Source organism: Anabrus simplex, chromosome 13 (genome assembly GCF_040414725.1).
Source record: "Anabrus simplex isolate iqAnaSimp1 chromosome 13, ASM4041472v1, whole genome shotgun sequence".
NCBI classification, from domain to species: domain Eukaryota; kingdom Metazoa; phylum Arthropoda; class Insecta; order Orthoptera; family Tettigoniidae; genus Anabrus; species Anabrus simplex.
Window position 1 is genome coordinate 79,483,147 of NC_090277.1, and position 13,062 is coordinate 79,496,208.

Consider the following 13,062-nt stretch of genomic DNA (forward strand, 5'->3'; position numbering starts at 1 on the left):
GAAAATCCTTTCAACAATTGTTCCACCTTTACAATACCATAAATCGTCTTTATTGATAAGACTAAATTAAAATATATTAGTGATACATGTTTCGTCTTTCTTTCAAGACATCTTCAGTCACAAACAAAATCTTTTAAAAATATGGTAAGGACACGATAAAATCACTAGGTACAAAGTTCCTGGATCTTGTAGTGCAATGTATTGGCGTCTTGTCAAGTCTTGAGTCTTAAAAATAACAAACATGAATGTGATGTGAATCACAGAGACAGTTTTTTTAAAAGAAAAGGATGTCCTTAACCATTTTTGCAATTTTGGTCTTTAGATTTAAATATCTCTTAGCTCCGCTTGGCCCGTACTGCATGGCATTAAAAGATCTCGGGCGACGCATTTGGTCTTTACCCGACATAATTAATTAAAACCTCAGGCATAGACGCTAAGAGAGATACGGCAAGGCACTCTTAGTTCTACAGTAGAGTGTGTGTGAACTTGCGAGATATTTCTAAGTTATTACATCAGTTATTGGAGAGTTTAGTTATTTAAAATAAAGCCGTTTTCTTCACGAACTCAAGAGGCTAATGACGCTAGTCATCCAGTCTGAGAATTTGGTAAGTGGTATCCAATTCAAGCTGATCTGTTACGTTCTGCAAACGAAGAGAATGCTTTATCAAACTGAATTTGGAATATATAAAAAATGAAAACTCTGTATCCCTGTGGCCTCATGAGAAACTCAGCGGTAAAATGTACTGATCTGGCAGCCAAAGTGTTAAAGAGACATTACAGAAGTGATTCAATTAACATCAAAAGACAGCAAACTTCTGGAAAAGATTCACTCGTCAGAGAAGTAGTGCAGCAACGGAAATGATGAAGCCCCAAAGCCGAGCTCCTGTAGTCGAATATTACTTTAGGCGAGTGTTGACCAATTATGCCATTTATTACTTAGGCTGTTACTGATATTTCCACATGTTCACATGTGTAGAATTTAAATGCACTGTTCAACCTCCACCTCCTTTTCCCTTAGCCAGCGCCCAATGGGTCACTTCTTCAACTTCTTCTCTCCTTCCACCATTCCTCTTCAACATTTTGTCTCAGTCTAGGTTTTTTCTTCTTGCACTCTTCTTTATTGAATTGACCCACCTTGTTCTAGGTTTCCCTCTTGCTCACTTTCCCTCGAACTTCATCTCCATCATCTGTTTTCGTATTATTTTCTCCTCAATCCTCCTTACACTCCAAACCATCTTACTTTACTCCTATCAATTCTCTCATTTAGGTGTTTTAGATGTTCTATTTAGATTTTCTTTCCTGTCATACTTCTTAGGCATTTCATTTCACTGGCTTGAATTCTAATTCTACTCTCCTCCCTACCTGTCACTGTTCAAGTCGCAGCTGCGTAACTCAATACGGGTGCATAATACACTTTGTAAGTTATCTCTCTCTACTTCTTTTGTACTTCCTTATTCAGACAAGGTTTCTTACACTCTGGTAGAATGCATTGCCCTGTTGCACCCTCTTGCTAATGTCCATACCTAGCCTTGTATTCTGCATTAATTCACTCCCAAGGTATTTGAAAATGTCCACAATTTCAGGGCATTGACCACCAATTTTCACAATGCTTTCCCCTTGTCTTTCTCCTCTTGATCATGGTCTAATTAATTAATGTTATTGGCTTTAAGTCCAACCAAATACTGTTTTGGTTTTCGGAGACGTCTAAGTGACGGAATTTTGTTCTTTTACGTGCCAGTAAAACTACCGACATGAGGCTGGTGTATTTCAGCACCTTCAAATACCACCGAACTGAGCCAGGATCGAACCTGCCAAGTTGGGGTCAGAAGGCCAGCGTCTCAACCATCTGAGCCAATCAGCCCGGCTATCATAGTCTTGGTTTTCTCTGAGTTGTTTTCCATACCATACTTTTCAATTTTCTCATTCGGTGCATCAAGCTGTTCTTGTACTTCTTTGCTGTTCGTTCCCTAGACCATCCTTATTATGTTTTTTATTTGTAGTAATAATTTTAAATTGTGTTCTGCTTATTAGTTTTCTCCTTTTCAAATTTCTTGCTATTATTATTACTAGTTATTATTTCTTGTTTGATGTATTTAAAATTAATCCTATATGCCATGAAGGAACGTGAGTGAGTGAGTGAGTGAGTGAGTGAGTGAGTGAGTGAGTGAGTGAGTGAGTGAGTGAGTGAGTGAGTGAGTGAGTGAGTGAGTGAGTGAGTGAGTGAGTGAGTGAGTGAGTGAGTGAGTGAGTGAGTGAGTGAGTGAGTGAGTGAGTGAGTGAGTGAGTGAGTGAGTGAGTGAGTGAGTGAGTGAGTGAGTGAGTGAGTGAGTGAGTGAGTGAGTGAGTGAGTGAGTGAGTGAGTGAGTGAGTGAGTGAGTGAGTGAGTGAGTGAGTGAGTGAGTGAGTGAGTGAGTGAGTGAGTGAGTGAGTGAGTGAGTGAGTGAGTGAGTGAGTGAGTGAGTGAGTGAGTGAGTGAGTGAGTGAGTGAGTGAGTGAGTGAGTGAGTGAGTGAGTGAGTGAGTGAGTGAGTGAGTGAGTGAGTGAGTGAGTGAGTGAGTGAGTGAGTGAGTGAGTGAGTGAGTGAGTGAGTGAGTGAGTGAGTGAGTGAGTGAGTGAGTGAGTGAGTGAGTGAGTGAGTGAGTGAGTGAGTGAGTGAGTGAGTGAGTGAGTGAGTGAGTGAGTGAGTGAGTGAGTGAGTGAGTGAGTGAGTGAGTGAGTGAGTGAGTGAGTGAGTGAGTGAGTGAGTGAGTGAGTGAGTGAGTGAGTGAGTGAGTGAGTGAGTGAGTGAGTGAGTGAGTGAGTGAGTGAGTGAGTGAGTGAGTGAGTGAGTGAGTGAGTGAGTGAGTGAGTGAGTGAGTGAGTGAGTGAGTGAGTGAGTGAGTGAGTGAGTGAGTGAGTGAGTGAGTGAGTGAGTGAGTGAGTGAGTGAGTGAGTGAGTGAGTGAGTGAGTGAGTGAGTGAGTGAGTGAGTGAGTGAGTGAGTGAGTGAGTGAGTGAGTGAGTGAGTGAGTAAGTAAGTAAGTAAGTAAGTAAGTAAGTAAGTAAGTAAGTAAGTAAGTAAGTAAGTAAGTAAATAAATAAATAAATCAATCAATCAATCAATCTCGCCTCTCCAATCTATGTCAGATTTTTTTTTTCCAGTTAAGAAATTTGAAAACCCTATGTATGATACTTTCCTTGAGAGGACTTTAAAAAGAACATTTAGAATAACAGGAGTTTGTTTAACAACACACTAACTCAAACAGGTTTCCAGTGATGACTGGTTAAAAGGGCTAGACTTGGGAAGGTTACGATATCAAATAAGGAACTGCCCTGAAATGTGCAATGTCAAACACTACATAATAAAATAAACAAGTCCACATGTTACCTACCTTGGAGCCTGGATGCTTCTCAAATACCCTGAAGATGGCAATTTCAGCAGCTATAGTTTTACCAGAGCCCGTTGGTGCTCCCAACAGGACGTTATTGTCCGTATGGTACAGGCAGTGGAAGATCTGAGTCTGAATGGGGTTGAAATGTGTAAACGGGTACAGCATCTCATACTTAGGATTGCTGAGAGCAGTAATTGGTAAAGGTTGCAATTCGAGCAAGTCTGAAATTAAAAGAATATCATCTGATAAATATCAAGTCCAACGAACCACACACCTGACTAATTCATAGCCATCAGGAGGAGGAGTAGGAAGAGGGAAAGAGGATGGAAAAAGAGGGTGTTTGGATTGGCACGGCAGAGAATGGATGAAGACATAATTGATATTATGTAAGTTGCTAGATTTGGTATAACAGAGAAATCTTGCATTATGTAATATTGCACATGTACTCTGCCTCCTTTACAAGCAGATATACTAAATTTGTACCCATGTTGGCAGAAAGTGTGCCCTATACTGTGTCGGTGAAATATTAAAGACGATGCTACATATAAAATGAGGTTAGTTACCAGGATTCTTGACAGTGTAAAAAATGATAGCAGGAGATCCGCCAGGTCTGTGAATTTTTTCGCCTGTGTCAGAAAACTTGGGACTTAAATTTTTTTATGAACACAATATTAACTCCTTCACTGGGTTTCACGCTCAAAGGCATCAACGGCATTTACACCTATATTGGGTTTGATGCCTTTTGGCATTTTTGAAATTCAGAGTACACTCATGAAGTGTCTATTGGTGTGTTTTTTAAATTCTTCCCTGTTTTAATATTAGTTGTCTTTTTGCAGATTCTCTGACTCGAATCAGATAAACGGTGCACGTTAATACAGCAGCAAAGTGATCGGTATGACATATGGACTCAGACAATGGGAAACTGTCCACTGCTGTGCAGAATGTGATGTACCACTTTACGTTTCATAAGTTTCTGAATTTACCACAATGTGTGTAGTTTCTAAATGATTTGCAGACAACAAAACCACCAACATTTTATGCTTCACCTTTAGCAATGAGACACATAAGACCAACTTGCAAATCTTAATGATGCATGCGTAAATATGCAAATTATTTTATGGAAAAATATATTCCTCTTCATGTGCACATTTTCATTCTAAATTTTGTATCATGATACAACAGAAGCCCAATATAACACGGTGTGATATATTGTGGATTTGTATCCGATGCAGTGAAGGGTACGTCATCATCATTTTCATTTCCCCTTATCCAGCTCCTGCCAGGTCGGGGTGTTGGTGGCACTTCTCCACCGTTGCCTCTTCTTGCGCCACTCCTCTTCAGTAGTTGTACTCCCGTCCAGTCTTCTTTTTCTTATAATGTTCTTGACAGAGTACGCCCATCTTGCTCTGGGCCTCCGTCTTGCTCTCTTTCCCTCTAACTTAGCCTCAAACACTTGTTTTGGTATCCTCCCGTCCTCCATCCTCACAACATGTCCAAACCATCTCACTGTATTTTTACCCAATTATTTCTACCCCTATCTCTTTCCTGACCTCAACATTTTTTACTCTGTCTCTCCTTGTCTTCCCTACAATACTCCTCAGAAGTTTCATCTCACTGGCCTGAATTTTACTCTCATTTCTTGCTATCCAAGTCTCTGATGCATATGTTAATATAGTGCATCTTGTACATTATCTCTTTACATTTCATAGCTTCTCTGTTCCACATCAGGTTCCTTACATTCTGGTAGAGACTAGGCGAGTTGGCCGTGCGGTTAGGAGCACGCAGCTGTGAGCTTGCAACCGGGAGATAGTGGGTTCGAATTCCACTATCGGCAGCCCTGAAGATGGTTTTCCGTGGTTTCCCGTTTTCACACCAGGCAAATGCTGGCTCTGTAAATTAATTAAGGCCACAATCCCTTCTTTCCAACTCCTAGGCCTTTCCTATCCCATCGTTGCCATAAGACCTATCTGTGTCGGTGCGATTTAAAGCCACTAGCATTATGGTAGAACATATTTCCCACTTGTATGCTTCTGCTGATCTCCTTATCCAACTCTGCATCTTGCATCATTTCACTTCTCAAATATTTGAAGTATTCAACAACCTCAAGGTTTTGTCCCGTGATAATAACGATTCTTTCCCTTCTCTTTCTCTTCTTGTCATCACTGTTTTGCTATTCTCCACACTGATTTTCGTACCATTTATCTCAATATTGTAACTGCATTTGCACTTCTGTATTGATGACTCCCCAGATCACTATGTCATCCACACTCATTATTTGTACAAATTTTTTTCATATCATCAATTCATGATCAGTGCCTAGTTTATGCAATGTAAACAATAAACCATCAACAAGAGATGCCACAAACTTGACGAATAGCAACTACCAAACTTCTGTTGAATGGCAGAAGAGATTCCACGACAAATATTACCCAACAATGCCTCCTGCGAAAAAGACTCTACCATCTGGTTTCAAACTCCCTCGTACACTATGGTCCACGCTGAACAGGATACGAACCAACCACGGAAACTGTGTAGCCTTCCACTACAAGTGAAACAGAATTTCAACGCCTGAGTGTGACTGCGGTGCTACACAAGAGACGATCCAGCACATCATCACCAATTGTAAGACAAGAAAGTATAATAGCAGTGCTAGTGACTTTGTTCTCATGACCACAGAAATTATAGACTACATCCAAAATTTAGATATACTTATATAGAGGTTCCTACCTTTTAAACAAACAAACAAACAAACAAACAAACAAACAAACAAACAAACAAACAAACAAACAAACAAACAAACAAACAAACAAACAAACAAACAAACAAATAAATAAATAAATAAATAAATAAATCAATCAATCAATAAACAAACAAACAAACAAACAAAATAAATAAATAAATAAATAAATATATAAATAAATAAATACATGAATGAATGATAGAGTATTTCAACTACCTTCTAAATTCAAAGGAACCCAAGGAGAAACTGCATTTCGAACCTCAGAATGTTACTAAGTCAGACTCTCTCCCACCAACAAAGGAGGAGATCCAGAAAGCCATTTCAAAATTGAAATCTAACAAAGCAGCGGGCGAGGACGGAATCATAGCAGAGCTCTGAAAATACGCTGATGAGGAGTCAATTCAAAGTATTCATGAAATCATATCTAGTATCTGGGTGACCTGCCTTTGCTGGCAGGACATAGTGTTTACAGTGCACTATGTCTTCTGCTATGGGCTAGAGCAATATTGTTACTTTCATTGATCTGTCTCAGCTTTATCCTTGGCTTTGACAAGATGAAAGTGACTGAGGTATGAGTGATGCTAGTAATGCCATTCCTTATGCAGCCAGTCCCTGCTATGAATGGTGTGAAAATGTTGCTCATAGGGTCAGTTGGTGCATGCATTTCAGTGGGCTTGGCAGACTGATATGTAATAGCAACTTGTGGCTCGGTGAGGAAAGCAACGGGAAACTACCTCACTCCTCATTTCCCTAGTACGCCTCTTCAGTGACGCCTAGGCCATTTATGACAGCTGATGGCAGAGCTGTTGAGGATCCAACCAGCCTTCGGGCTGAGGACTAAACATACATACATCTGGGTGACAGAAGCATTACCTAGTGACTGGACCTCAGCTATCATCCACCCGTTACACAACAAAGGTGACAAATCAGATCTCAACAACTACAGAGAAATTTCCCTTGTATCAGTGACGTACAAGATACCCTCCAAACTATTAGCCACAAGAGTAGAGGCTCAATTAGACTCCTGCATCGGAGAGTATCAGGCTGGGTTTCGAAAGTCAAGGTCAAGCGCCGAACAGATCCTGAACCTCAAAACCATCATCACTTACAAAAACCTAAGTGTCTTACCCTATGTGGCAACATTTGTCGACTTCCAGAAGGCCTGTTGCAAGCTGAACAGCAGATGCATCAAATTGGAAAGCGCCTACCACCTATGTAAGAGTATGTAAAAATCAATGATGATGATGATGCTTGTAGTTTAAAGGGGCCTAACATCGAGGACATCGGCCCCTATGTAAAAATCCAAATACCTCTTCCTTAACCTCAAAATCAGGCATTTCAATTCTGTAGTGAGATTGTCAGCATTATACGCCTCAGAATGCCTAAACATGGTAAGAAAAGGGCAACTCAGAAAAATGGAGCTGAAGGAAAGAAAGATCCTGAGAAAAATCATGGGCCCTATTAAAGAAGAAGGCAAGTTCAGAATCAGGCACAACAACGAACTGTACCAACAATTGGAGAGCATTACAACATCTATGAGGAAGAGGAGATTGAACTTCTATGGTCATGTCATGAGAATGGACAAATTAGAGGCTCACCTCCAGAATCTTTCACATCATCTCTAATGCCAAGTGGGCAAGACTTGTCAGAAAAGACCTTCAACCATTGGACACTGCTCCCAGTGAAATCTATGGCAGGAATAGGTACAGAACATTGATCAGGACATCAAACTTTCTCCAGTCACTAATAGAAAAAACAGTGCATCCGGGAGGAGGAGTGAAATGGACTCAGGAGAAAAAAGACGTTCACAGTGCAAGAATGAAGGAGCACCAACAAAATGAAAAAAAAAAAAGAGCACAATTTCTAACCTGGTCAACTTATAACAAAAAATGCTTGTGAATAGACACTAAGATCCAACACTACAAAACTGTAACTTTTCCCGAAGCCACTTATGCTTGTGAAACCTTGTTCCTAATTAAAAATAAAAGAACTGATCAGCTCCTCAAAACTGAAAGAAGAATTATTAGAACTTGCATATATATAAAATACCAGGTTGAAGGAGTCTGGAGAATCCTCCTGAAAGAAACTGTCTATCGAGAGATTGACCCAGTTACCAGCACGATGAAGATGAAAAGAATCTCTCATTTCGTTCACACCTTACAATTACCAGAAAACAGGATTTTATGACAACTAGTGATGAGAAATCAGGGAAAGAAGACAGGAGGGCATTGGAACAAAGAAATTCAAGAGGATATCAAACAGTTAAGCTCGAAATTACAGATGCAGAGAACAAGAATAAAATTACCGAGCTCGATAGCTGCAGTTGCTTAAGTGCGGTCAGTATCCAGTATGAACATTAAAACAAGAATAATAGTTAACACCACCTTTCCAATACTTATCTTTCCTATATTTAGGAAATAATCATTACAACAGGCGTTGTAAGATGGGACATGTTTTGCTTAACAGTCGTAAGCATCATCAGCATTATCCAACATAAGAGATTTCAGTGCACGCACTTGGCATCTTATTTTTTTCCGTTTTGGTCTTGAACTCCCAGCAAAAATGAAGCGGCTTCAGGCGTGATCAATCCTGTTTGAAGTGTTACTACTACATGTCTGCTACAACATACGATTTCTCTCGCCCGTTCTCACGTATCTATGCAAGAGTGGGATTTAATTATTTCTTCACTTAAAAGAATATAACCATCATGTTTTGTTATGTAGGAACATTCTTATTAACTGACTGGCAGCCATGAGTTTGATTATTACACTGCCAGCTCTGTGTTGTACCTTATGTTTTTACCTCTGGCAACACGATTACGTGTTTTTTCTAATTCAGCCATGATGAACACTCTTATATATTTTCACGCTTGTTTTTATGTTTGAACATTCTGATTGACTGACTGGTAACAATGATATCCTAATGATTTTAATTATTTCACTACCAGCTCTGTATTGTAGCCTACTTTCTGTTCTTAACCTCTGTCTCAACTCGATTGTTTTTTTTCTCTTAGCCATGTTGTAACATTCCATGTTTTTTCACACTAGTTTTAAGCCTATTTTCATTTTATAAATATAAATGTTGATTCTTAGGGCTAAGATTTATTTTCGGCTGATGATGCTTACGACTGTTAAGCGAAACATGTCCCATCTTACAACGCCTGTTGTAATGTTTATTTCCTAAATATAGGAAAGATAAGTATTGGAAAGGTGGTGTTAACTATTATTCTTGTTTTAATGTTCATATCTGATGTCCAATACGGTCTACAATGAGATTTATTACTTGTACAGTATCCAGTATTCGGGAGATAGTAGGTTCGAACCCCACTGTCGGCAGCCCTGAAGATGGTTTTCCGTGGTTTCCCATTTTCACACCAGGCAAATGCTGGGGCTGTACCTTAATTAAGGCAAAGGCCGCTTCCTTTCCACTCCCAGCCCATTTCTGTCCCATCGTCGCCACAAGACCTATCTGTGTCGGTGCAACGTAAAGCCAAAAAAAAAGAAGAATAAAATTACCACCCTTCTTAAGAAATACGAATTTTCAACTGAAATGATGCACAGAAAGCCTGTAGAGATTTCAGACAAATTAAGAACACTGCTATCAGAACGAATGAAGAAGTACTGGGCTGATAAGAAGAATCAAACAGTACAACCTTCAAAGAAAAAGTGGAAGACTCAAGTGGACCAATGTGGCCAAAAACGTTAATAATAATAATAATAATAATAATAATAATAATAATAATAATAATAATAATAATAATATAATAAAAGGGAAGGAAATATAGAAGGACTAGACAAAGAGTTAGAAGATGAAGTTGGAAGCTGAAGAAATGTTTCTCTATCATGTTAGTTTAGTAAATTCTAAAAGTTACCTGTGTGTGGAGGATGAGTCTCGGGCAGAATGAGGTGCTGAAAGGTGAGAGCTAGAGTGCAGGTGGAGCCCAGCCAGCGATCACTAATGGCCCGCACGTAGTACTGAGGTGGAAGTGGTTCAGTCAGGGGAATTGTCATCACCAACTCCTGGACTTCCTGCTTGATTACCTGCAAATAATAATCACACATACGTGGAAAAGATAAGACACGATTCGGAAAAGGAGGATTGATTTTCATGGACAGATGACACAAATGCCCCCAGCGAGAATGAGCAACAGAAACTTTACCCACTTTCAGGGCAAGAAAACCAAGGGGACTCAGTTCAATGAAGTGGAAAGATGTGACGATCATGTGTGAACATACAGCAACTTGACCCGTGTAAGAAGAAACTTCATTACAAGAGATAAATTTCATATTTAATCCCGTATTGTCACCTTAACAGTGTTATGGTATTTTCAGGTAAATTTTCCGACTTTACAATACAAAACCAAACACCATGGCACTACAGCCCTTGAAGGGCCTTGGCCTGCCAAGCAACCGCTGCTCAGCCTGAAGGCCTGCAGATTACGGGGTGTCGTGTGGTCAGCACGATGAATCCTCACGGCTGTTATTCTTGGCTTTCAAGACTGGGGCCGCTATCTCACCGTCAGATAGCTCCTTAATTCTAATCATGTAGGCTGAGTGGACCTTGAACCAGCCCGCATGTCGAGAGAAAAATCCCTGACCTGGCCGGGAATCGAACCCGGGCCCTCCGGGTAAGAGGCAGGCACGCTACCCCTACACCACGGGGCCGGCTACCTTTACAATACACTTGCCTTCATTCTTTTCAGAATAACATTATTTTAGTAAATGCAACATGTTTCATCCCGCTGGGACAACTTCAGCTATAATCGTAAGACAAAGTATACAAAATATAAAACAAGGATACATTAAAATTCACACGCTAAAAGGCACTGGGTAATTCTTGATATCTTCTGTCCAATGCCAATTAAAAACATAATCGTTGTTGACTTGCATGCAGTTGGTGTTGAGAATGTATAGAACTCGTTACAAAAGTCGTTTATCCAACCTTACTAACTTACACGTAGGCCATTAATTTTTTTCAAGAAAATTGTAAACTGTAAGGTGGAACTTTTACCTGAAAGACAATAACGTCGAGAAGAAACTTCAATTACATCAGGGTTTCCAAGGAAAACAAACCAATCAGATAGTGCAACAACCCTAATGGCCTACCAAGGCAACTGCTGAAAGCCAACAGATTATGAAATAATGCGAGGCAGCACGACGTATCCTCTTAATAATAATGCTATTTGCTTTACGTCCCACTAACGACTCTTTTACGGTTTTCGGAGACGCCGAGGTGCCGGAATTTAGTCCCGCAGGAGTTCTTTTACGTATCAGTAAATCTACCGACACGAGGCTGGCATGTTTGAGCACCTTCAAATACCACCAGACTGAGCCAGGATCGAACCTGCCACGTTGGGGTCAGAAGGCCAGCGCCTCAACCGTCTGAGCCACTCAGCCCGGCACGTATCCTCTTAGTCGTCATTCTTGACTCTCTAGACTGGGGCTGAAACCGAAGCTACAATCCTACGTGGCCACACAGTAATGCAGCGCCTCAATAGCGAGCAGTGTGAAGCTGTGCTGACCCATAGTTTACTGCATGCCTCTCTGCTGCTGGCTTGCTCACAGTGAGAACTGTACCATACAACTTGTAGTGACCAGTATCATTTTCCTACTACTGATATACAGTAAAACCTCATTAAGACGTTTCGGCAGAGGAAAAAAAAAAACCACAAAACACTTATTAAGCTACAAAACGTACTACTGAATATACAAATAAAAACTATCCACCAAGGATATGGAATCACTAGGTACGACTTTTTCCGACATTTATTAAACAAACTATTTAAAACAGTTTATATTGGGTCTGCCTTGTCAATACACTTTTAATGATTGAAAATTATTTATTTATTCATTCATACATACATGTTTCAGGAACAATATGCATTCCCTTCACTGAAGTGTACAGATGAGGTGGACCCAACATAAACTAAAAATAGTTTCTTTAACAGATTTAAACAAGTCAATACAGGATCAAATCAAATACCTATTATGGTTAAGTTTATCAACAATGAGGGCATTTTACGTTGTATATCCGCGGATACAGTGAAAACTATGTCTACCATTTCTAAAGATGAGACAAGAGTATTGAAAGGTGTGTAAAACATGAGAGAACAAACATGGAAACCATTTTTGTCGGGGCTTATGAATGACAACAGTGCACCGAATGGTGTGAAAAACACCAAACAAATATGAACACATTTGCACAGGGGCAAATATAAATTTGCATTGTTGCAGATCACACACTTTCTAAAACAAATTTTAATAAAAGCTTTTTATTTCAGACCAATCTGTTATTAAATATTATTTTCTGGTCACATTCTCAGACAGTAAATTGGAGGTTACATTCGACCATGTACAAATGTGAAGAATTACTTTGGCCGCCATTTCGAATCTGACAAACCTTTGATCAACTTGAGTGATTGAGCTGAAACATTTCCAAGTAGAGTTCTAAGATATTCATGTCATGTACTGAATTTTCCTCAGCCATTGCAATAGGTTTTAAAAGTTCATTTTTCACCTATTGTCCTTGCTTTATTGTAAACCTAACAATAATATTCAAAGATTTGTGATTATACCACCAGATGTCTTATGGTGATGCATAATCAATTCACTTTTGGTGTCATAGTTTGCCAAACCGTATCTTGAAGATAACTGAGGTCTGCCGATTTCAGCACTAGGAAGCCGAAGTGTCACTAGACGTTTCGCGGATAGTATGTGATCTTTATTTATTTGTATGTACCATCAGGTCAAGGATTTAGTTACCCCTTGCCTCAGACGTGAACATCGTTATGAGTGTGTGCGTTTCTGTAGCCTGCGTGATGATTGCTTGCTATTTGTTTGAATCCATGTGGTCAGATCAATGATTGTTGATGATTTGGCCACCGATATGTTGTTGCTTGCTTACCACCCAGGAGAGAGAACTCTCTCGCTCTCAGGGTAATAAGTAAGTAAAT

The 13,062-nt window shown here is 39.8% G+C and overlaps 1 protein-coding gene across 1 annotated transcript in view; it reads right to left on the reverse strand.

Moving 5' to 3' along the window:
* Nucleotides 1-13,062, reverse strand: part of obe (obelus) — a 191,283-nt gene that overhangs the window by 26,368 nt on the left and 151,853 nt on the right. Inside the window, exons 25-26 of the mRNA XM_068230014.1 lie at nt 9,982-10,150; nt 3,367-3,591 (exon numbers count right to left, since the gene is read on the reverse strand). Coding sequence (XP_068086115.1) covers nt 3,367-3,591; nt 9,982-10,150 — 394 coding nt within the window. The remainder of the gene's footprint in view (nt 1-3,366; nt 3,592-9,981; nt 10,151-13,062) is intronic.